The sequence below is a fragment of the Phascolarctos cinereus genome, unplaced genomic scaffold (assembly GCF_003287225.1).
Source record: "Phascolarctos cinereus isolate Bilbo 61053 unplaced genomic scaffold, phaCin_HiC Scaffold_3;HRSCAF=262, whole genome shotgun sequence".
In the NCBI taxonomy this organism is placed as follows: domain Eukaryota; kingdom Metazoa; phylum Chordata; class Mammalia; order Diprotodontia; family Phascolarctidae; genus Phascolarctos; species Phascolarctos cinereus.
The window spans coordinates 23934199-23960934 of record NW_027555736.1 but is presented as its reverse complement, the minus strand read 5'-3'; the positions used below and the strand labels follow the sequence as shown (position 1 = coordinate 23960934).

Genomic DNA, 26736 nt, shown 5'->3' with positions numbered 1-26736 from the left:
CCATCATCATCTACACTTTTGGGTAAAAGTGTTGTCTTTATTTTGCAAATATAAAATGCAGGTAATAGCTTTAAATTCCCCACAGTGCTCGGAAATAATTCCTGGAAATTGAGTGTACTTCATGTACATTAGAGAGCCACAGTGTCAGAAAACTTGGGGTCCAACCAATGCCTCAGTTATCTCCTCTGTAATATGGGAATGGTAATTAATCCCTTTCCCACCTTTTCCTGCAGAGAAGTTATGGGGCTCAAATGAGCTAATGATGTTACAGTCACGTGAGTGTCAGGCGTGTTAAAGTTCTTTTCCTGAATGGTTAATACTTGGCCTGCCCCATCCCCATTTGGCATAGCTTCATTCTCTTAGCTGAATTTACAATTTCATCAGTGTAGGTAATCCCTAGTAGGGCCCATGTAGTGAGTACCCATGTAAATCTCCAATAGCTGCATTTGTGGGGTTTTACATTGGATATTTTGGCATTTCAAGGATACCTAGGGATCGTGGAAGCTGTCCCATGGGTCTCCCCAGCTCCTCACCCTTCTCTACTGAAGCAGTTGAGTTCAAATTCTGCCCCGGATTCGTCCTAGCTGGGCGACCCTGGGGCAAGTCCAGTTTCCTTATATGCAAAATGAGGGGATTGGATTCCAGGGCTCTTCCAGCCCTACAACTATGAGCAGGACACCCCAGCTTCCCTTTCCCTAAAGTGAGTCCTCCCTCAGTGCCGTGGCCAAGCTCCTTCCCTCAGTGGTTTCAAGGCAGTTCGGGTCTCAGGGCCTTGTGGCTGGTGACAGAGGCTGCTCTCTGCCCTGGGCTCCAGCAGGCTCTTATGCACAGCATCTTTGGCTTCTGTGCCCCTGGCAACCATGGATGGAATCCCGTGGGTCCTCCTGTGTTCTCTTGTCCTTCCAGTTTGTCTGAAGGACTCCCAGGAAAGGATAAAAGCAGGCTGCTGGCCATTGTGCGACTGCCAAGGCAGGTCAGGCTGCCGGGGCTATGGTAGTCAGGCGGCAAACATTTTTTTAAAATTTATTTTGAATTATCAACAATCACTTCCATGAGCTTTTGAGTTTTAAATTTTTTCTTCCTCTCCCTCCCCACAACGCCCCGCAATCTGCTATATTACTATAAAACATATTTTCACATTAGTGATATTGTAAGCAAGAATTAGAACCAATAGGAGGAACCACCACAAAGAGGAAACAAAACACAACAGAAGGAAAAAAAATAGCAAATAGTCTGCTTCCATCTGCATTCAAACTCCATTAATACTAGTCATTGCACAAAGTGGCTGTTACTGTGTACAACATTCTCTGGTTCTGCTCACTTCACTCAGCATCAGACCATACAAGTTTTTCCAGGTTTTTCTGAAGTCAGCCTGCTCATCATTTCTCATAGCACAATCGTATTCCATTGCATTCACAGACCACAACTTGCTCAGCCATTCCCCAATGGATGGGCATCCTCTTAATTTCTAATTCTTGGCCACCACAAAAAGAGCTGCTATGAGTATTTTCGTGCATGTGGGTCCTTTTCCCATTTGTATGATCTCTTTGGGATATAGCCCTAGAAGTGCTATTGCTGGGTCAAAGGGTATGCACATTTTGATAGCCCTTTGGGCATAATTCCCAATTGCTCTCCAGAATGGTTGGATCATTTCACAACTCCACCAACAATGCATTAGCGTTCCAATTTTCCCACATCTTCTCCAACATTTATCATTTTTCTGTTTTGTCATGTTGGCCAGTCGAATAAGTGTCATGTGGTACCTCAGAGTTGTTTTGATTAGCATTTCTCTAAGCAGTAGTGATTTGGAGCATTTTTTCATATGACTAGAGATGGCTTTACTTTCTTCATCTGAGAACTGCCTGTTCATATCCTTGCCGCAAACATTTATTAAGCACTTAGTGTGTGCCAGGCACTTTACTAAGCACTGGGGAGATACAAAGAAAGATAAAAGCACAGTCCCTGCTTTCAAGGAGCTTACGTGTTGACGGGGAAACTTCACATAAAGGACTGTACGTACAAATCATGTACAGCCTAAATAGCAGGGCATCTGGCGGTGAAGCAGAGTGGGGGGAGCAGATCCTGACCAAGGCTTCTTGCAGAAGGTGGGATTTCAGTCGAGTTTGAACAGAAGCCAGCCAGTTGGAGATGAGGAGGGGGAACACCCCGGGCATGAGGGGAGCAGGAGGTGGGGTGCGGCCAGTGAAGAGGCATGTGTCCAAGGAGCAGCAGGACCAGTGAATCTGGGGAGGTGGGAAGGGCCAGGGCCACAGAAAGGATCTGATCTTTTATCCTAGAGGTAATAGGGAGCCAGTGCAGTTTACTGCGTACGGACAGAGGGTGACATAGTCAGACTTGGGCTTTGGGAAGATGCCTTTGGCCGCTGAGTGGAGGATGGACAGGAGTGGGGAGAGCCTTGGGTCGGGGAGACCAGCCACAGTTGGTAGCAGAGGGCCCCTCTAGGACTTCTTCCTCCCCTCCATGGGGTTAGCACACACCATGGACTAAAGACACACTCTGGGATTTGCACTCACTTATCTAAGAGTGGCCACAACCATGAGCCAAGTCACCAGGCATCTTTCTCTTCCCCCGACACACTTTCTATCGGTAACAGGCCCCTTTGATTCCTCAAAGGCTACAAAGCCCATCTTCCTCTGTCTGCACAGGCCAAAATTAAATATGTCTCAACTCCACATCCACTCCAGGTCAGTGAGTCTTTTCTGCCATAAAGTTAAACATGATTATGTGTGTATCTGTATCTGTCTCCCCCGCCTTCTCTTTTTTCCTCCCTCTCTCTCTCTCCCTCTCTCTCTGTTCCCCTCTTCCCCTCCTCCTTCCCTCTTTCTTTATCTCCCTCTCCTATCTATCAAATTTGGCCTCAGACACTTACTAGCCATGTGACCCTAGGCAAGTCACTTCTGTTTGCCTCAGTTTCCTCATCTGTAAAATAGGAATTATAAGAACACCTGCCTCCCAAAGTTATTGTGAGAATCTAAATGAGATAGCTGTAAAGAGCCAATACCTAGCATAGAGTAAGCTCTATATAAATGTCACTAGTATTATATATTTACCTTATTATATCTCTACCTGTCTGTCTGTGGAGAACTAACTTGCTGATTGATCACATTTAAAAAGAGAAGTGGTTTAAATTGGCTTTGAATGTATTCAGAGACTCACACTCTTCCTTGATTTCTCTCTCTTGATCCATCTGACTTGAAACAGCCTGAGATCAGCCTTCCTGAGGCTAGGATCTGTTTCTTGTTCGATGCGCTCCTTTCCCTTCTGTGATTTGGTTCAGAGGGTTTGATGTTGAGTCCAGAAGATCTGAATTACTTACTAGCTGTGTGACCTTGGGCAAGTCACTTAATACCTGTTGTAAGTTGTGAAATGGGGCAAATAATCATGTCCACTTCCCAAGGTTGTCGGGAGAATCAGATGAGAAAAAGTGTCAAGCACTTTGCAGACTTAAGTGCTGCCCACAGAAATGTGAGCCCATAGTCATCCCATCTGTTCTGTGTCAAATGAGGGAAAGCCAGGGTCCACAGCAGCCTTCTTCAAGTCCGAGATCTGCCATGGGGGTGGGGAGATATCTTAGGAGGCACCTGGCCAAAACCTGGTGCTTTATTTGGACGCCTCTGTGGATGAGAGTTTAAAGCTGCTCTCCTCTGTGTAGCTGTCGCCATCTGGTGGCGCCTGTGAAGTATGACAGCTTTCCAAAATGACGTGAGTCGGGGAGGGACCGCAGAACTTCAGACTTCAGAGATTATCTCCAGGCCTTCCCAGCCTGGGGTGCATGGATAGACTTCAGGTGGTCTGTAAAGTTGGATGGAGAAAAAAAATACGTCACTCTTTCCCCTAGCTTCTCATTGAAATTTAGCATTTGCTGGAGACAGAACAGTAATGAAAGGTCTCACCCAACTACCACTGAGGTCCATCACCCCCAAAAAGGTTAAGAATGCCAGCTCTAGTCTGAATCATTTTATAGAAATAAAATGTCAGCGGGATTAAGTCATTTGCCTAAGGTCATCCAGGTAGTAAATGACAGCTGGGATTTAAACCCATTTCCTGTGCTGGCAAATTTAGCTCCCTCCGTGCTTCAGGCTTGCTTCTTGTTAGAGGGCCTTGGGCCCCAAAGTGGGGCCTGCTGGCAACTTGAGCTGTCCTTGGGGAAGCTCAGAATGCTCACCCCGACCCCTTGTGGCCTCATGCACATTTCTGGTTCCTCAACAAGCTTGCTTTTGTTTTTCTTGCTGCAAAACAAGTCACTTTTGTCTACAATGCTTTACCATTGACAAAGCATTTGAGTCCTGTTAACTCTGAGGCACATTACGCCCAACGTATATAGGGGGAAACTGAGACCCAGTAGCATTAAGTGACTTATTCACAGCCAAAGAGGACAAGACTAAATTGTTTGCTGGTTGTTTTTAAGGTTTACTTGGGGGGCTGGTAAAGATTGTTTAGAAAAAAGAAAAGACCCTGGACCATTAAAACGAAATAGATGTAAAGGCGTTGTTGGTAGAGAAAAACTACATCTGTATGACATATTTACACAGTAAGTTCAGGCTTACCTTACCACAGCACCAGAGTGTTTTGCAATGTATATACTTATACCAAAGGACACTGTCATTAAATAAATGTCTTTTTTTGGCATGTGTTAATGCATTTGGATGGTGAAATTGAGAAATGTAGTGTTTCTCTCTCCTGGTAATCTTTCCAAAATGTATAAGTGCTCTACCCATCAGTTTCCTTTTCTTGTAGAGGGCTGTTTTGCATCCTTAAAATAGTGAATTTCTAAATGAATAATTTCATTCATATTTTCTGATCAATTTTAAGATAAAAAAGCAGTTTAAAATTTTTATGCTTTTTACTCATCCTTTTTATTCAGATCATTTTATTTATCTATTATTAACTGTTCAGAAGGAAGATTTCTAGTAAGAGAAGTGTTAAGATAAGCTTTGAATGTTGGCACCTAGGATTATGATCCCTTTCCTTCCCTCTCCCCCTTCCCCCAACTCCAACTCCCTAGCTTCATTAAGAGTCACATAAGTGGAAATGCAATCAGCCTTTTGCGTTCTCATATTAAATATATGGAATCAGCATAATTCAATATATGAACTATCTTCCTGTCTACCAGATACAATGCCCTCTGCTGGAGGTACGAGGTTAAAATCCTTTCCCTTCCCTTCCTTCTCTAAATGTTGTTCCTTAATCTTTTAACCATCAGTTTGCTTTCCTTTAGGACAGCAGCATTCAAGGAAAATTGAACTTTGAAACCCGGATGCGAGAGGGAATATGTAAACTCCTTTTACTGAGTACTCAAAAAGACCAACTCTTGCAGGCAGTGAAAAATCTGATGGTCTGCGATGCTCGAATTACGGCTTATAGGCAAGAACTGCACAAACTGGAAGAGCAAATGGGAAGTGGAGCTGAAAGATGGTGAGTTGCACCTTCAAGTTTGCTCTTCCAAGTGTAATTTATAGCTTTGAAGGAACTTAAAACATTTCAATGAAAACGGTGTAATTTAGATTAGAATTTAGGGTAGACGTGTCAAGGCATCCAATATTGCTTTAAAGGTGAATGCTAAAGAAGGGCGTGGATGGCTCTTTCTGAATTACAAAGTGCTTTCCTGACTTTTATCCTCTGAGATAGGGAGGAGGAGCTCACTTCCTCCTGGAGCCATTTTGGACAGCTAATTGTTAGGAAGTGTTCGTGGTAAGGAGACCACTATGGAAAATGAAATGGGTAAGCAGAAGAATTTTATAGCATCTTAGAGCAGTAAGGGGCTGTAGAGGTGATGTAGTTCAATACAGAAAAGGAAACCAAGGTCCACAAAGGCTGACTTGCTCAGACTTATACATACATCTAGATGAAAAAAGAGATTTGTCTGCCTTTCCACTGATTCCTTCTCTGCTGCACCCACCAGTGCTTTCTCAGAGGGGAAGATGTCAGCATCCAAAATGGTACCCTTTTCAGATTGTTAGCTGAGTCTGTTATCCTGCCTCCCCTCCCCCATCTGATGCTCCTTCAATCTTCAGGCACAGGGAGGTAGGGAGTGGCTGTTTCATAATCCAGTGTTACCTCTGCTCTAAAATTATTCATTTATAAAAATGTTACATAAGGCTGGTCCTAGCACTGCTGTCTGTTATGTAACAAAGGCAGGAGAAAAGGGAGAAAAGGCTGCTGAGCTGAGAACACATGTGATTTCCCAGCTTCCCACTGAATGCTGTTGGGAAGGTTACCTTCTTCTCTCTGACTGCCTTTATATGTAGAAAGGGGAGCGGCCGATGGAGGGAACTATGGGGATAGCTGAAGCAAAGTGACAAACCTAAAATTAAATATTTTTTTAAAAAAAATCCATACATCTCTACTCATTTATCTGTCCATTTCTGAACCAAATTTCCCTTCTGAATTATTGAAGTGATTTCCTTGTTCTTGATTTTCAGTCTCTTCTGCATGTAAAAATGGGTCCTGAGTTATTTCTATTGTCTGGGGGGGGGGTTCTTAACCTGGGGTCCATGAACCTCCAGGGATCTATATAGAGATTTCAGGGGGCCTTTGAACTTGAATGGGGCATTTATTTTTACTAACCTTTGTATCCCCAGTGATTTGATTCATTTTTTATTGTGAGTAAGGTCCAAAAACTGCCAGAGGGATTCAGGCCCCCCAAAAAAGGTTAGGAATGTAACCTGGAGAAAACCACACCCATTCCACATCAGATGATTGTGAGGCTTAAAGAGACAGTGTCACAAAGCTAGGGAAGAATGATGTTAATGTGAAAATTAAGTTATTCTTTTTAGGTGAATTAGGCAGTCACGCACTCCCGGAGATCCACTGTATATAGGACACTATGTTAATTGCTAAGTTAGGATTTCCCCATATTCCAAGCTGGTAAATTGCTCTACCATATACAAATGAGATTGTGGGTAGTCAGCTGCCAATTAATTTAATTGTAGAGAGAATCTGAAAATTACGTCATGACATCATCTCAACCCTCTGATTCAGGGATTGTACCAGAATTCATGTTGGCTACAGATGCCATGTGCCGGGTGAGGTGGACGGGCTCCTCCCTGGGAGTGTGAAGTGCCTGCCTCCCTAGAAGAGCTGAGAGCAATTGGTTGGGTTGAAGGGAGGGAGTGTCTGGCATTCCAGGGCTGGGAAACAGCATGAACAAAGGCTGGAATTAGTCAAGGCTCAGTTTCCAGCTCTGTTCCCTAGCCATCAGCAGACCTCTCACTCCCTGGGCTCAGTCTCTTCATCTGTCATGGGAGGTACTTTGACTAGAACCCTTTGACGTGAACAAGACAGGCTTAGGGCAAGTTTGAAGGTCTCTGACTAGATGGCATTTGAGTGACGTGAGAGTGACAAGGATAGTTGGGTTGGTCAGCTGGCTTCCAAGGCTGCGTGGTTTGACCAGAAGGGAGTCTCTGTGAGACAGGGAAGAGTTGATGCAGGTGTTTAATAGTGTGAGCTCCCATAGGCCATGTGATCTCCTGTGCCTCAGTTTCCCCATCTCTCACCCTGACTGGATGTTATGAGATAACATAGATGAAAGTCCCTCTGTGGCCCCAAACTGGAATGGTGCACAAAGGTGAGTAAGGCCTTTGTACTTGTCTAGGCGTCTGGACAGGGGCATTCAGAGGGGCTTTCAGATTTTTGCAGGTCCCCGTTCCTTCTTTCTGTCTTATTTTAGGAATGCTTGTATAAAAGTAACATTGGTTAGTTATTTGCATGAACTGCTTACTTTTTATACCCTGTCATACAGTGAGGGGCAGGGTACCAGAGTGAGTAGAGTCTGACTTTGAAGCCAGGAAGACCTGGGCTCTGGTCCTGCTTCCATCACATTGTCTGTGTGGCTCTGGGTAAGTCACTGAGACTCGATGTTTTAGGCAACTCTCTTTTATTTTTTGGGGGTGGAGGCATTTGGGGTTAAGTGACTTGTCCAGGGTTGTACAGCTAGACCAGATGTGAACTCAAGGAGGGAGTCCCTCCTTTGAAATGCCAAGAAGTGCCAAGACCCCTCATTCTAAGACAGTCAAGTGTAGACAGGTGCCGACCTGCGCTGATAGAGGCCCTGTCTTCTCTGAGAGCCTCTGTCCCCATCCCTCTCCATCCCTCCCTAGCATCTAGTACAGGGGCAGGGCTGCATTTTGTTATGAATATGTCAGATTAGCTTCATTACAGGCTTGACATGGTTCTAGCCTTCCCGGTGGGTTGTTCATACAATATGCTCTTCCAGAAACAACTTCCCAGCATCCCGGGCGCTGTGGTTAGGAGGCGAGAGATGCTCAGTCCAAACAAAAGCAGCTCAAAGGAAGCCTGTGGGTCTGACTGTGCCCTTCAAGCTTTGGTGGTTTGGTTCCTGGTGAAAAGAGGGCCCAGTCAGTCTTCTCCAAAGTGGATACATTTGCTTAACTCTTTTTCTTTGTCACAAAGGAAGTTGACTCTGGGGAATGACTGATGTGTAAAGATGAAAATTGTCAATAAAATACAATAAAAAAAAAAACAAACGAGCTCCGTTGCTGCATCTCTGAAGGGTCAAGAGGTGAAGCAGAGACTTGTCCAAAGGACTGTGTGTGATCTGTGTGGATCCCTCATGTCTACCCTCTCCCGTAATTTAAAATGCTCTTTAAAACACCTGAGGCCCGAAAGAATTGTATAATCAGCCTAGGAGGCAGCACTTTTCCAGTCTTTCTGTGTAGATGCTTTCATTGGCCGGTTTGTACTGTAGCTTATTAATTTTAGCAAGGTGACGCTGTGTTTAATCTGCACCTGGATGACTATAAAATGTAAAAATATTTACTTAATAGAGTTTTGAAAGAAAATGCCTAATTGGCACCCTCTGCTGGTCACTTCACTTCACTGCAAGTAGACCAGTACCTACATTCAGAAATTCTTTCAACCTTAAACATTTTTCTGTATGTAAAAATAAGATAAATATTCACCTAAAACTCAGCACAAGATCATTTGCAAACTGTGATTCCAAGAACACTACCAGAGGTTTGTTTTTTTTTTTTGCTTGGACAGGCTTGTTGTATGTCCACCAATTGACTCTGTAAGCATAGAGCTCTTTATTGATAGTAACTGGAGATTGATTAAGCACATGTTTGCTTAACCGTCAACTACTGTATCGGAAGTCGTATTTTAATTCTTAGTCTTGGGATTTAAGTTTATGTACACAATGATAGCGTTTATTTATGAAGCCCTTCAAGGTTTTCAAAGTGCTTTCCAAATATTATCTCCTTTGATCCTCATAACAAACTTGGGAGGTAGGTACTATTATTCCCAATTCAGGTTTCCAGACAGGTTATGTGATTTGCCTGGGGTCACCCAGCTAGTATATGTCTGAAGCAGGATTTGAACTCATCTCCTGACTCTACATTCAGTCCCTAACTCACTCTGCTGCCTAGCTACTCATATACATGAACATTAATATCCAATTTAAGCTAATTCAGGCTTTTTGTTTAGATAGCTACATAAGTAAAGCAGAATTATAGGGAGACGTTACTGATGCATTTAATTGGCTGAGTTTCCTTCTGTACTTTTCTAACCTCTTCTAAATTACCTTAGTCAACAAGAGTTTAAGGGGGAATTCAAACACCAAATAGTTTCAGAGACAATGAAATGGCCTCTTTGCATACCCAAAGCTTCTTGGCTTAGATACGTTTCATCTTAGGAGGAGGGTAACTTCACATTGAGAGGGATTGCTAAACAGCCACCAGTGATCTGATTTTTGTGGAGTAATAGGAAAGTGCAAAGGTTCCTTGGGACTGGAGTCATGGAAATGGATGGCTCAGTTTTCAAAGAAAGAAAGGAGCTTGATTCATCTACTAGATGCCAATTCCTAGAAAAAAAAAATTTGAATGGATTATTAAATGGGTGGTTTGAGAGTGCTTCAAAAGGGACCCAGTCATCACTTGGAACCAATGTGGTTGTACTAAGCCAACAAGACACTTCCTTTTTTGACCTTTATTTTTTTGGACTGGAAAATTTGAACAATCCTGGAGAACAGGAGAGGTCCCACAGGACTAGAGAGAGGCAAATGGTGACTCTTTCCCTTCCCCTTTTTCTTACCTTCTCTTTTTATTATCCACAAGATTTTCCCCTCCCTCTTCACTCCCTAAAAGCCACCCTACATAATAATACAGTGGAAAATATGACCGTATGTCCAGTGTTTTACCCTTGTTGACCTCTACAAAGGGGTGAATATTGTCTTTTGGGGGGGGCTAGGCTTGTTCCTTGTCATTTTGCAAACATTCACTTTTTATAGTTTTGTGCCTCTTTCCGTTTATGTTATTGAAGTCATTTGTGTCTGATTTTCTTGGCTCTGCTGACTTCACTCTGCATCAGTTCATGTAAATCTTTCCATGCTTTTCTGTTGTCATCCTCTTTATCATTTCCATTACATTCATGTGCCCTTCCCCAGTTGACGGGGAGAGTCTGTATTTTGGTGTATATGTGGACTTCTTTGGGTATAAGCCCAGTAGTGGAATCTTTGGGTCAAAGGGTATGGATATATTACTGACTTTATTTGCATAATTCCAAATTGCTTCCAAAATGTTTGTACCATTTCACAGCTCCACCCCTTCCAATAACCATTCCTGTCTTTTGTCTTCTGTCAACTTGCAGTGTGTGAGGTTACCCCTTAGCGTTGTTTTGATGTGCATTTCTCTTTATTAGTAATTCCATATGGTCCTTAATAGTTGGCAGTTCTTTTGAACTGTTTTTTGTTTTTGACTACTCCATTGGGGGATGGCTTTTGGTCTTAGATATAGCTATTAATTGTTTGCATCAGAAATAACAATACTAATAGTATATTTATAGCATTTAAACATTTACAAAGTTCTTTAAATATCTGATCTTCACAGCAACCTTGCTATGCTAATTTTACAGATGAGGAAACTGAGGCTCAGAACCATTGATTTGTTTGGAGTCACATAGCTAGTTAGTGTCTTGAGGCAGGATTTGAACTCAAGCCTGTCCATTGTAACATCTAGCTTCCCATGCCATGTCTTCCTTTCTTACTCCTAGGCACATTAATTTGATTTGTGCAGAAGTTTTCAGTTTCATGTGATAGAAGTGATCGTTTTTATCTTTAGTGATTGCCTCTATTTTTTGTTTGGTTAAAAATACATCTACCCTGCCAGGAGACAAGTAGGCAGCTCAGTGAATAGAATGCTGGGCTGAATCATGGAAGACCTGACTTCAAATTGGACTTCAGGTACTTCCTAGCTGTGTGACCCTAGGCAAGTCACATCCTATCTGCCTCAGTTTCCTCAACTGTAAAATGGGAATGATAACAATAGCATCTACCTCCTACATAGGAGGCACTTAATAAGTGCTTCTTTTAACTTCTTCCTATCTTTAAGGAGCATTTTATAATTGAAGCTGTACTTTGTGAACTTCTGCAGATTAATCTCCAGATATGCATTTTGTAGTTATTTAGAATGGAATTTTCCTTTCTGCTGTCATCTCTTGGATTTTGTTACATAGAAAAGCTACTTATTTTCCAAGGTTTATTTTTATAGCCTGTAACATGGCTAAAGCTATTAACTGTCTGATAGTCTTGCCCATTAGCTAGGATTTTCTAAGTATACCATCATGTCATCAGCAAATCAGGAGAGTTTTGCCTCCTTGTCTTTATGCTTTTAATTTCTTTCCCTTGTCATATTATTAAAATGAGCACCTCCAGAATTATATCAGATGATAGGGAGAATGGGTTTCCTTGCTCTATTCCTGTATTTAATGGAGTAGCTGCTCGTGTATTTGCATTTCATATGATACTTGCTTGTGGTTTTAGAGAGAATTATTATGATTTTGAAAAGGTTTCCCCTATGCCTATAAGATTTTGAACCTAAGTGCCTGTTGTACTGTGTCAAGGGCTTTTTTTATATCTATTTAGATAATCATGTGGTTTTCAATGTTTTTGTTTACTTTGAAAGAAACCATAGACAACAAAATAATAACTTTATATTTGCCAAATGCCTTAGCATCTCAATTCATAAAGGAAAAGTAACTGAATTACAGTAATAGAGTGGTGGCCAGAACATTGTAAGGTTCCTGGACAAATATAATAGAAATATAAACAAGGAAAAATATAAAAATGAACAAACTGCTAGATAAACTGGAGGCAAAAACCGTATGGTATATTCTCAATAGCACTGCTAAAGAATATACATATTCTTAAGCACCACATGGAACTTTTACCAAAATTGGCCGTAGCAAGCAAAGATATTGCAAATGTTAAAAGGCAGAAATAGTAAACACATTCTTTACAGAACATAATGGAACAAAAATAGTCATCAGTTCAGGGACCAGAAACAAAAGACAGGCACAAGTGGAGATTGACAATGAAATTTTAAATAATGAGTCAAAAAACAAATGATAGAAACAGTAATTATGTGATTTTCAGATTTTTTTCAATGTATTAATTTTGCTTTTTTTTCTTTTGTCTTTAAAATATTGTTATGGAGAAGCTCTTTGGGAGGAGGAATGGGAGGGATAGCAAAGGAAATTCTGGCATTATAAAAAATCAATAAAATTTATTTTAAAAAATGATTATGTAAAAGAAAAGGGTAATGATGAAACACCATAGCAAATAAACAAATTTTTGGGATTCAGCTAAAGCAATTGGTAGGGGAAAAATAATTATCCCTATAAACAGACATTAACCAAATAGAATAAGAGAGTATTAATGAACTGAACTTGCATTTTAAACTTCACATTTTAAAAATGTGAAACTCCCAACAAATAAATTTAAAATAAACACAAAAAAGAAGATATTAAAAATTAGTCATTCAGTCAATAAATATTTATTAAGTGCCTGCTGTGTGCCAGGTACTGGGCTAGCCCCTGGGGATACAAAGAAAGATAAAAGAAAGGCCTTGTTCTCAAGGATCTCCCAGTCTAATGGGAAAAACAACAGGCAAACAACTATATACACAAAGAAAATATAGGAGATAATTAACAGAGGAAAGGCATTGGCATTAAGTTAGGTCGGTAAAGGGTTCTCGTAGGAAGTAAGATTTAACTGGGATTGGAAGCCAAAAGGTGAAGTTGAGGAAGAAGAGGATTAGAGGGAACTGTTTAGCCAATCCAATTAAAAAGGAGAGGGTAGAAAGTCAAAAAAATAGCAAATGAACAAGGTCAAATCCCATCAGAACCTGTTAATCACAGCTATCTGCTACCAAAACTGAGAACACCTCAGGAACAGAGGAATATGTTAAACAGCGTGAAAATACCCAAACTAACAAACTGAAGGGATTTTAAATTACCCAATCTCAGAAAAAGAAATAGAACTTGCTGTAAGGAACTATCAAAGAGGGGTGGAGAACTCTTGGTCCTGATGGATTCATAGAATTCTATCAAAGTTTTAAAGAACAGTTTAGTATCAATGTCATACATATTATTCTCAAAAAAAAGGAGAAAGAAAGCGCTCTACCAAGACTCCTTTTATGAGAATACTAATAAAGCAAAGAAGGAAAAGTGTTGAGTCTGTAGACTAATATCATTAATCAATTTTTATTCAAATTTTTTGATAAAATCTTGGTAAACATCACAGCAATTGATCCAAAAAAATCGTGGTGATCAAGTTGGATTTCTACCAGGGATGATTTTTACATAGGTTCCCAAAGTAGGCGATACCACCCCCTTGGGGGAGCTGGAACGACCCAGGGGGGTGGTAGGAACCTCAGGTGCGGTTAGGGGACCTTGAATAAAAATATGGGGGCTGTGGAAGAATAAGGAAAGAAAAGATAAGAAAATTTTGGAAAACCATTCATATGTGTTTCATCTGTTGTGTAACAAGAGTTAAAGTTGTAGTGATTACATTATTTTCCAAATAAACACACAAAATGCAAGTTATAATGCATCAGTAGTCAAGTCTGTCAACAGGTCTTAACAAGTAAGTGTTGGCAGGCGAGCATGTCATGTGTCATGGGGAAGTCCAGCATGCATCAGCAGGAATATGTACATGTAATGACTTGCTTACAATCCAGTACTATACAGTTATATGACACAATATTGTATCATCAAAATTTCAATGCAGGAAAAATACAAATTTACAATAGATTTTTAATTTTAGATGTGTCATTTTTTTTAAAAAATATTTTTTTGAAATGACACAAATTTCAAAAAAAGCCATTAAAGAAAGTAGATATCCAGGGGAGCACTGCGTAATTTTTTTTTTCCAGTTTGAAAAGGAGGCAGTAGGCCAAAAAAAAGTTTGGGAATCTCTGATTTAACGTTAGAGAAAGAGTCAACATAATTAATCATATTAAATAAACATCCAAAACCACATGATTATTTCAATCAATAGTCTTTTTTGAAAAAAACAAAAACAAAAGGGGAGGACAGTTCAACTAGAGTTCAGTAAGTTTGACTGATTCTTGGCATAATTCTTGTTTTGTGAACATTTAGAAAGGGAAGTAGTGATTGCTAATACTCAGTGCAGCTTCATCAAGGGCAGGCCATTTCATTCTGACTTAATTTCCATTTTCCTAGATTGGTAAATCAAGGGAATGCCATAGACATAACAAAGCATTTGATTAGGCTAGATAGAAGGACAGTTATGTGTTGAATGAATGGACTCAAAGCAAAGGTTATAGGTTGATGTTCTGTAATGGATTGCCCCAGGGATCTGTGTCTCTGCTTTTCGTTTTTTCTTTTGTTTTTGGATGAGGGCAAGGATACTATGCTTATCAAATTTACAGATGACACAGAGATATCGAGGAGGAAAGCTAATACACTGTATGACAGTCAAAATCCAAAGATCTCAAGAGGCGAGAATGCTGATGGTAATCTAATAAGTGAAATTTAATAAAGACAAAAGTAAGATCATAAGTACAGGGTGAATCGGAGGTTTTAGTGAATGATACCTAAAAATGAATGTGAGTTTAGGCTTCGCTGAGACAAGGATATATCCAGAATGAGGGAGATCTGATTGTCTGTTGTATCAGCTTTGTTCAGATCACATTTGGAGTATTGTGCTCAGTTCTAAAGGCCGTGCTTCATAAAGGACATCGACAAACTGGAATGTATTCAGAAGCCAGTGACCAGTATGGGGAGGACACGGAGGCCGTGCCCTGTGAGAAGGAGCTTGGCATGGTTCGCCTGGAGAAGAGAGGAGATCTTGGGGAGGGGGAGGGCGGTGGGGAAGAGGAGGAGCGAACGCGGTTTTCAGATACTTGGAGATATGATAAGGGAAGACAATCAGACTGGCTTTTCCTGGCAGAACCAGGATCATTGAGTTGAGACTACAAAGGCAGAGATTTAGCCTGACCTAAAGAGAACCTTTTTGATAAATTGCTTTTTAGTATTTTTATTTATTTTAAAATTATTTTACTTTCTAAATTAGCAGTCATTAATTTCCTGTCTTCCAATGCCCCTGTTAAAAACTGCAATTTAAAACTTTGTAACAAACATCCATAATTAAACCAAATATTCTTAATGGATGTCTTATTGTACACCTTATGTCCCTCACCTCTCTGTTGGAGGATAACATTCTTCATCGTTGGTTCTCTGGAATTGTGAATGGTCATTGAGTTGATCAAAGTTATTTCTAATTGCTCAGTTACTTCTCATTCCTTGATTCTGTCCCTCATGGCACTGTCTTCGTCATGGAAACATTTGATGAATTACCTGGCTCTAAAACCATCAGGAGCTACACAGTGTCTGCTCAGATGATCAATAACATACTTAAGTTGGCATTCAATGCCCTGCCCAATTCATTTCTTTTTTTTAAATTTTATTAATTCATTTTGATTTATCAACAATCACTTCCATATGCTTTTGGATTGAAAATTTTTCTCCCTCTTCCTCCCCCCCACCCTCCACAAAACAGTGCACAATCTGATATAGGCTTTACATTTACATACCCATGAAACATATTTTCACATTAGTGAAGTTGTAAGCAAAAATTGAAACCAATAGGAGGAACCATCAGAAAGATGAAACAAAACTCAACAGAAGGTAAAAATAACTGATAGCGATTCAACTTCCATAGTTCTTTCTTTGGATGTGGACAGCATTTTCCATCTGGAGCCCTCTGGAGATGTCTTAGATCCTTTTAATGCTGAGAAGGGTTCAGTTTAACAATATTAGTCATCACATAACGTGGCTGTTATTGTGTACAAAGTCCTCTTGGATCTATTCACTTCACTCTGTATCAGTTCATATAAGTCTTTCCAGGTTTTTCTGAAGTCAGCCTATTCATCATTTCTTACAGCACAATAGTATTCCATTACATTCATATACCACAACTTGCTCAGCCATTCCCCAATTGATGCTGCCCAATTCATTTCACAACACTTAAGGACACTTCTAGACAAATGACTCTGAGAAAGAGGCTTTCTGATCTTGTCTTGTCCTCTCTTGCCTCTGCATCCTTCCAGTCCTGAAATTCATTCCCTTAGAAAGTACCTGTTGAAATTCTCCTTTGCCCTCAAGGGCCAGCTCAGTCAGGTACAACCCTTGTATTAGGTCTTTTGATCTGCCCAGCTTCAGGGAATCCTTGCCTCCTTGCTCAATGCTCTTCACTAATTTGTGGCTTAATTAACATTCATATTCATGTTATAATTATTTGTATTCATGGCTCATCCCTGTCTGATTTTGAAAGTTCTTTAAGGATAGAGGCTGCCATTTTTCACCTTCATTACCGGAGGCACCAGACATTGGATTGAAATGAATGGATTGCACCCTCAGGGTGAGCCAAAAGCAGTAAGTGCCACCTTAGCTTGTGGTCATGGAGGGTTCCCTCCTCAATGAGAGAGGAGCTCCTTCCCCTCTGTGCTGCCTGCCTCACTCTGACCACATCTGGGTTCTCTTACTAGGTTCTGTGCATTACATTTTTAGAAGGACATGAATATACTAGAGTATGTCCAGAAGGAGGTGATCAGTCAAGATGGTAGAAGGACTTAAAACCATGGTTTAATTGAGTACGAGGTGAAGGAATTAGGAAGAAGACTTATAGGGGACATAGTTGTAGGTGTCTAATCTTTGGAAAATATTCATTCACATTAGAGGGGGGAGTCAATTTATTCTTGGCTCCAGAGGTTAGAGCTTTAGGACAAACGTGTAGAAGCTATAGGAGGCTGGGTGGGCTGCAAATTTTTGCCTCTGAATAATCGTTTTCTGTGATCTCTAACGATATCAACATTGTTGCCCGTCAATCTGGAGAAGCAACAGAGTATTCATTGGGCAATCAGTGCTTCAAATGGGAGTTAGGTCAGTTGACATTGAAGACCCTTCTAACTGTGATTTTATGATTCATTTGCCTTAGTGATTTAAAAAAACAACAACTAAGTTTCTGTTTCTTTTGTGAGATTTTACAGTGAATCCAATACCCACCAAGGCATTTGTTACATTTTTTATTTGAAAAGTTGAAATGTCTATATTTGAAAATTTAGGCAAACATGGGTGGAAAGTAGGAAAGAAAACTTATTTTCTGCTGCCATAATGCTGAAGAGAACGGAGGAGGGATGAAAAAGAAACTAGGAGTAGGTAATGTCCATTGTTTACTTCAGGGAACAAATACCCCTGAACTTTACCTACCTGAGCATACCATATTCATCTAGATGCCATCCTTAATTAGGCTTAATGGATTTCAACTTTAGAATAATTCGCAAACCCTTCCATTGCATCTACTCAGCTGTTTAAATTACCTGGCTTATTAGGCCTTCCCGTTATCTCCAGTGAAATTCATATTTTGATGGATTATATTGCTCATTGCTTATTATTGCAGAAATTTGAAAGAAATCTCATTTATATGTCAGAAAAGATAGGAGTTTGAATTTATGAATGGTAATTTTATTTCAAAGGAAAATGAATTTCCTTTTATGTACTATAAAATGTATTTTATCTGAGATTTGATAATAAAGCAATGAGGCTGATGACTGGCTTGCAGAATTAGTCTCATTATTTTATAGCCTAGTTCGGGCGAGGGTTTGCATATGTGTGGACCTGGGGTCTCCATGCTTGTATATACCCTCTACCACTGTCATTTTCAGCTCATCTAGGCCACCTCATCCTGGGCAATTCTAATTTCAGTTTTGTGTCTTTTTAAATCTCCCATGTCACGTATCAACTCAAGTATCCCAAGTAACAGAAAGGGTTCCTAATGACTTAAAATATTTTACCAAAGCATTTGTGTGCCCAAGTATATGAAATGAGGGATTAAAGTGGAAGGTTAATATATATTCTTTTAATTAGAGATATAAAGCAAACCAGGCTGTTGGTTCCCAACAATAGTTCTCTTGGCAGTCCTGTTGAAAAGTGAGAGGATGATTTTTAAACTGTAGAAAATAAATGAGATGACTTCCTCCTGTAAGCACTGACTCCATCTTTCCCCCAAAGCCTTTATTTAAAATCAGATAAGACTTAGATAAATACACATATTCAAAAAAAAATCTCATTTCACCACAAATTTGAGAATTGACCCATAGGAGTTAGAGAAGACAAAATATTGGAGGTTTTTTGGACATAGAATCTCAGGGATGTGCAGAGAAGGGATTAGATGTTTATCCTGAGGAGTGTTATTTGGTGCTGCCCCAAGGGTAAGAGTCATTGCTTCCCATCTCTTCATGTCTTCATGTAGTCCTCAACTTATTTTAGTATATGCTTTGTACTTGGGAAGTGTGTGTATATAATATATGCACATAATGATGTATGCATGATTATGTATCTATCATAAACTGATCTGCTAGTCTGTTGTGTCTTGTTCTAAGTGATCCCATGTTGGCTCCTAATGATCACCTCCCATTCTGAGTGTTCATAAACCATCCCCTTGATTCATTTCTAAATAGCTGACCAGATCAATGTGGTATATTTCAGTGAAGCAGCAGGACATCTGGGTTTGACACTTTTTGTAGCCATGGGCAGGTCATATCACCTGTCTGAGCCTCAATTTCTTCATCTCTGAATATAATAAAAAAAAATGTGAAGATATAATTATACAATTATATATAATAATGCAATTGTACAGTAATTTAGATTATGTACAATAATACCTGCATTGTCTCCCTCAGTCTTGTTGTGGTGCAAGGGCTTTGTAAACAATATAAATGTTCATATATATATATATATATATATATATATATATATATATATATACACAATATAAATGTTCATATACATATATTATATATAATGTATATTTATTTATACACACACATATAATATGCACAAATTTTACAGCTCATGAACAAGCATTTGTTAAGACCTTACTATGTACAAGGCACTGTGCTAAGCCTTGAGGATACAAAAAAAGACAAAAGCGTGGCCCTGCCCTCCAGGAGCTTCTGTTCTGATGGAGGGGGGAACAGTATGCACACAACCCTGTCTATACAAGATATGTAATCTGGTCAGAATGATTTACTTCCTAGTAGTTAGTTACATACTTGGGAAGTCAGTGAAACTTTGTTTTTCAGTTTGCTCTTGTGGCACTTGGTAAGTGGGGAGTGTAATAATTCAGTCACCCTTTTCTTTTGGCAGGTGTGGGGATTCCAAAACTAAAGAACGGGCTGCTTGTAAAGGAAGGATTGCGCTATCAGGTATGTGATGCTTGGGAATGCCCCACTGCTTTCCCGCTCAGCTTGCCGAGGTTTTACAGGGTCACACTCCTGAGCCTAGTCCTCTGAGTCAGCTGTCCAGGCCTATCTTTTCAGCCCTGCTCTCCGTTCCTGTACACGTGAACGTCTGGTTTTGTCCACTGCTTGGCTCATTGCTAATTCTCTCGTTTGTACGGTCCACCTGCCCTCTTTGCCAAGTCACAGAATCATAGGCAGACTTGGAAGGAATCATTTAGTCAAACCTCCTACGCAAGTCATGGATCCTGTTCATGTTGTCTTCCCAGAGTCCCCCAAACTCTGCCTGAAGACCTCCAGGGGTCCTAATAATTGCTAGCATGTAGATGGCGCATTAGGGTTTGCAAAGTGTTTTACAAATAATATTGCATTTAATCCTCACAGCAGCCCTGCAAGGTAGATGCTATTAATATCCCCATTTTGCAGAGGAGAAAATTGAGGCTCAGTGACTGGGCTAGAGTCTCATAGCTGGGAAGTGTGTGAGGCAGAATTTGGGCTCAGATATTCCTGTTATGAGCCTGTTGCACCACCTTGCAGCCCAGAGATAGAAAATTCTTTATCCTGAATTGTAGCCTTTTATATTTCAGGACAAGTGTGTTTTTTCTACTTAGATGCCTCATTGTGCCTCGTGGTAGCATGGAAGTGTGACCCTCATCCTAGCCAGGGGAGTGCCAACTCCAGCAGGTACTAACATCTGTCAGAAAGACTTGAAAGGTGATCCCAGCAGCAGACTCCATCTTGTTTTTGAGGACCAACCTAGCTAAGTTCAAAGACACTCTTCCCAATTAGTGTGGCCACTTGGTGATGAATTGTTGGGCCCAATGACCATAAAGAAACATTTTAAATGGCTCTGTGTAGCCACACCCCTCCCCTCCTCCACTTTTGGGAGCAGAGCAAAATAAGTCACCATTTTTGGACCATCCCTAAATGAGAGATCCTTATCAGTGACCAACCATTGGACTTATTTCCAGAGGAAGTGAGTCATATAAATCTTGACCTTTTCACTTGACGTGAAACCAGTTCACAATTGCCATTCAGTGCACAAGTGACTCACAGGTTTCTCTTGAAGAGGCAAATAAAGGAGTTGGTTTTATTGTATGGATAAGCACATAAAGAAACATAACTTCTTGAGACATTTGTTCATCTTCTGTTACAGTGCATGTGATGAGCATTTGCCGTTGACCAAGACCATTTTGAAAATAATTGTCAATTATGCACTGACATTTGGTTCAGAGAATGAACTTAACAAGACCCTACTAATTAGATCAACATCATTGGAAAAACTGGAAAGCAGTGTGGCAGAAACTGTGCATAGACCAATATGTTTATACCATTTACCATGATGAAGTCAAAAGGGGTATATGACCTAAATTTAAAGAGAGATATTACAGGAAAATTAGAAGAACATGGAATATATTACTTATCAGACTTATGAATAGGCAAATAATTTATGAATAAACAAGAGACAGAGAGAGCAAAGTTAGGTGTAAAGTAGGATAATTTTGCATTACATAAAGGAGTTTTTGTACAAATAAAACAAATGTAGCTGGGATCAGAAGGAAAGCAGAAAACTGGGGAAAATTTTTATATAGTTTCTCAGAGGTCTCATCTCATATGTAAAGAACTTTGTCAAATCTATAAAAATATGTGTCATTCCCCAATTGGTGAATGGTCAAAGGATATGAACAGGCAGTTTTCCAGTGAAGAAATTAGAACAATTTATAGTCATATGAAAAAACACTCTAAATCATTATTGACTGGAAAATTCAAAGTGAAACAACCTTGAGGTATCATTTTAAACCTACCAGAATGACTAAAATGATTGAAGGGAAAAGCAACAAATGTTAGAGGGGATATGGAAAAATTGAGACACTGATTCTTTGTTGGTAAAATTGTGAACTGATCCAACCATTTTGGAGAGGAGTCTGGAATTATGCCCAAAGAGTTATTTATTAACCTTTTGACCCAGAAATACCACTTCTAGGTGTACTTCCAAAGATGATTAGGGAAAAAGGAAAAGAACTTAAATGTTCTAAAATGTTTATAGCAGCTCTCTTTGTGGTGGCAAAGAACTGGAAATCGCAGAGATGCCCATCAGTTGGGGAACAGCTGACCAAGTTGTGGTATATAGAATACTACTGTGATACAAGAAATGATGAGCTCAGTGATCTTAAAAAAACATGGGAAGGATTTGCATGAAATAAGGAAGAGGAGAATCAAAAGAATGTTGTATAGAATAACAGCAATATTGTAAGAATGACTTTGAGCGAATAAGTCATTTTGACTATTATAAATGCCCAAATTAACACAAAAGACATGTGAAGAAAGACACCATCTGCATCCAGAGTAAGAACTGATAACTAGGAGTATGTATAGAGTAATTTTACACATATATACATATATGTGTGTGTATACACACACACACACACACACACACACACACACCCCTATTTGTGTCTAATAGGCAATGTGGTGAGGGGGAAGAAAAAAGAAAAAAATTTACATTTACATGATAACTTTTATATATTTGAAAAGAATAGCAACTTGTACGTAATAGATCTGCAGTGTAAACCATCTTTTATACTGTGTTATAGAAATGCTTGTTTTATTCCATAAATTAAAAACAAAATAAATTTAAAAAATAACTTCAGTGCATGCTTTCATGACTTTAGTGCAGAAGTATGCATGGGGAAAGGATGGCCCCAAATATGTTAGAAATCATGGTTCAGGAGTAAGAAATGAGAAAGGCCAAAGGCTTGTAGACTATACCAATGCCTCTTACTTTCATATCTTGAATACTGGCTTTGAGAGTGACCCAGCAGGCATTTCATTTGTTAGGCACCTACTGCATATCCATGCACCCATGCTGGGGCTGATGATACTAGGACCACAGTGGTACAGTTCATGCCCTGGAGCTATTTACACCATCTGGGGAAGACAACACAAGCAGAGGAGTATATAAAATAGGGACAGGATAATTCTGGGAAGAAGGCACTGGTACCTGGGGGCATCAGGAAGGGCTACAGTGGTACCATTGCTGAGCCTAGAAGGAAACAAGGCAGAGGTGAGGAAAAAGAGCATTCCAGGCAGAGGTAGCACCCTCACAGAGGGTACAAGGAACAGTAAGACCCCCAATTTGGCTTTATTATAATGTATATGGAAGTAATGTTTAGTAAAAGTGGAATGGTGGATTGGGCCAAGTCTTGAAGAGCTTCAAATGCCAAACCCAGAACTTTATATTTAAACCTGGAAGTTGTAGGAAGCCCCTGGAGTTAATTGAGTGGGACAGTGACATGGCCAGGCTGCAATTTAGGAGAATCGGTGTGCAAGATGGACTGAAGTAGGGGCAGACTTACAGCGTTTGAGAGAATAATTACAAGTATTTGCACTCAATAGTGCAGATGAAAAATAATGAGGACCTGGACTAGCATGGAGATTATTTGAGTGGAGAATAGGGGATAAGGTGAACTGTGTTGTGGAGGTAGAAGTAGTAGGATTCAGCAGCTGCTTGATGTGTGGGATATGCAAGAAGGAGAAGTCAGGCATATATGGGATCATGAACTTGGGTGACTAGACAGATGGTGGTGCCCTAGACGGAAATAAGGAAGTAGAAGAAAGGTGGGTTTGGGGGGGAAATTAGTTCAGTTTTAGATGTTGAGTTCAAGAAGTCTGTGGGAGGTAGTTTAATTTTTATGCTTCTAATAGGCAACTGAATATGTGAAAATAGAGCTTTACAAATAACCTAGGACTATATTTGTAGACCTGGAGGTTATCTGCTTAGACTTGGTAATTAGAACCTATGTGAGCTGATAGGGGGGAGAGAGAGAACCTAGGACAGAATCTTGGGGAGAGGGCTCCCCCTACAGTTAAAAGATGTGATATGGATGAACTAGCAAAGAAGGCTGAGAAGGAGCAGTCAAACAGGTAGGAGAATCTAGACAAAACCGTGTCATGAAAATTCAGTGTAGAGTATTCAAAAGGAGAGAGTGGTCTACACTAGCTGATGTGGCAGAGGATTAAGAAGGATAAGAAAGAAAGGCCATCACATTTAGCAATTCAGAGATCACTGAAAACTTTGGAGAAAGAAGGTTCTTAAGAAAAGAGGATTCATAGAACCAGGCAAACACTAAATAAAATCACATTTTAGCAGATGAACATGACTGGTTCAGTTTGATTCAGATTCCTGAATTTTCTACATATAGTAAGATCCCCACCTTCTAACGGCAAAGGTCAAAATCAATACCAAAATAGATGAAAGAATGCAAAGTAAGGTGACATAGCCTATATTTGAGGTATCACCTTCCCGACCTATTTAAACAAGCTGTTAACTTCACATAATGAGAAACGGATAAAAGAATAGACTTTGACACAGACTATAACCATTTCCAAAGGAAGTTTAATCAATGTAAGTAACTTACCACAATGAACAGACTAAAAGAGCCTAATATGCTTTTGAGTTGAAAATTTTTCTCCCTTTTCCTACCCCCTACCCTCCCCAAGACGGCGCACAATCTGACATAGGCTTTACATTTACATACCCACTAAACATATTTTCACATTAGTGAAGTTGTAAGTAAAAATTAAAACCAGTAGGAGGAACCATCAGAAAGATGAAACAAAATTCAACAGAAGGTAAAAATAAGTGATAGCGATTCGACTTCCATAGTTCTTTCTTTGGATGTGGATGGCATTTTCCATCCCGAGGCCTCTGGAGATATCTTAGATCCTCGTAATGCTGAGAAGGGTTCAGTTTAACATTCTTAGTCATTGCATAACATGGCTGTTATTTTGTACAAAGTCCTCTTGGTTCTGCTCACTTCACTCAGCATCAGACCATATAAGTCTTTCCAGGTTTTTCTGAAGTCAGAATGTTCATCATTTCTTATAGCACAATAGTATTCCATTACATTCATATACCACAACTTGCTCAGCCATTCCCCAATTGATGGGCATCCTCTCAATTTCCAATTCTTTGCCACCACAAAAAGAGCTGCTATAAATATTTTTGTACATGTGGGTCCTTTTCCCATTTGTTTGATCTCTTTGGGATATAGCCCTAGAAGTGCTATTGCTGGATCAAAGGGTATGCACATTTTTGTAGCCCTTTGGGCATAGTTCCAAATTGTTCTCCAAAATGGTTGGATCATTTCACAACTCCACCAACAATGTATTAGAGTTCCAATTTTCCCACATCCTCTCCAACATATATGACTTTCCTGTTTAGTCATGTTGGCCAATCTGATAGGTGTGATGTGGTACCTCAGAGTTGTTTTGATTTGCATTTCTCTAATCAATAATGATTTAGAGCATTTTTTCATATGACTATAGATGGCTTTAATTTCTTCATCTGAGAACTGTCTGTTCATATCCTTTGACCATTTATCAATTGGGGAATGGCTTGTGTTCTTATAAATTTGTCTTAATTCTCTATATATTTTAGAAATGAGGCCTTTATCAGAAAGACTGGTTGTAAAAATTCTTTCCCAATTTTCTACCTTCCTTCTAATCTTAGTTGCATTGGCTTTGTTTGTGCAAAAACTTTTCAATTTAATGTAATCAAAATTATCCATTTTGCTTTTCATAATGTTCTCTATCTCCTGTTTGGTCATGAATTCTTCTGTTCTCCATAGATCTGATAGGTAAACTATTCCTTGTTCTCCCAGTTTACTTATGGTATCAGCCTTTATATCTAAGTCCTGAACCCATTTTGACTTTATTTTGGTATATGGTGTGAGATTTGGGTCTATGCCTAGTTTCTGCCATACTCTTTTCCAGTTTTCCCAGCAGTTTTTTTCAAAGAGTGGGTTCTTATCCCAGAAGCTGGGGTCTTTGGATTTATCAAATAATAGATTACTATAGTCATTGACTACTGTGTCTTGCATATTTAACCTATTCCACTGATCCACCTCCCTATTTCTTAGCCAGTACCAAGCAGTTTTGATGATTGCTGCTTTATAATACAATTTAAGATCTGGAATTGCTAGGCCACCTTCCCCTGCATTTCCTTTCATTAGTTCCTTTGTTATTCTGGACCTTTTGTTTTTCCAAATGAATCTTGTTATTATTTTTTCTAACTCTATAAAATAACTTTTTGGTAGTTTGATTGGTATGGCACTGAATAAGTAAATTAGCTTAGGTAGGATTGTCATTTTTATTACATTAGCTCAGCCTACCCATGAGCAACTGATGTTTTTCCAATTATTCAGATCTGATTTTATTTGTGTGGAATTTTATTTTTAACCAGAAATCAATGTCAGGTTCACTGACTATAGTTTGCCCATCTCCCAGCTAGTGGCACCTCTTCTACCCACACTTATTCCTCAGAAATCACCAGTGGCTAGTCAGTAATCACATCTCTAAGTTGTTCCAGTGCTCACAGACATAATTAAAGTGGACTAAGTGACTGGAACTCTTCCAGGTCAGCTCACCATTGTCATCTTTTGCCTTTTGAGTCTCTTATAAGCGTTTGTTTCATCCTTTCCAGTACAAAATTCATTTTCTTTGGTAGAAAAGTAGACTTAACATATGAATTCTACAGTTGCGTCTTATTTCTTCTAAAGATTTTTTAAATTCGGTTTTATTTTCAGTTCTGGATTTTTTCCCTCCCAACTCTCACCCCCCATTCGTTGAGAAATATACTTCAATCTGCACCCCTTTATTCGGAGACGAACATCATAATTTCATCGCCAGGCCTCTGGGGGTTATCATTGGTCATTGTGTTGGTCAGAATTCTTGTGTCTTTCAAAGTCGTTTGTCTTAATATTGTTTTTGTTATATGGATTGTTCTCTTGGTTCTGTTCCTTTTCACTTTGTGTGAGTTCATGCAAATCTTTCAAGGTTTCTCTGAAATCATTTCCTTAATTTCTTATAGCACAGTAGTATTCCATCACGTTCATATGTCATAACTTGCTAATTCATTGCCCAATTGATGAGGTGCCCCTCCAGCTTTCCTTTCTTTGGCATCACAAAAAGAACTGCTATAAATATTTTTGTACGTACGGCTCTTTTTCCTCAATTTTTATCTCTTGGGAGGGGGATGATGGTAACATACCTAGTAGTGGTTTCATTGGGTCAAAGGGTATCCACACTTTAATGGTTCTTCAACACATTTCCAAAATGCTTTCTAGACTGACTGGACCAATTCACAGCTTCACCAACG

The 26736-nt window shown here is 39.6% G+C and overlaps 1 protein-coding gene across 1 annotated transcript in view; it reads left to right on the top strand.

Annotated features, from left to right (window-relative positions):
* Nucleotides 1-26736, top strand: part of RTKN2 (rhotekin 2) — an 80761-nt gene that overhangs the window by 4370 nt on the left and 49655 nt on the right. Inside the window, 2 exon segments of the mRNA XM_020998247.2 lie at nucleotides 5240-5436; nucleotides 19486-19544. Of these exon segments, the coding sequence (XP_020853906.1) occupies nucleotides 5240-5436; nucleotides 19486-19544 (256 nt within the window).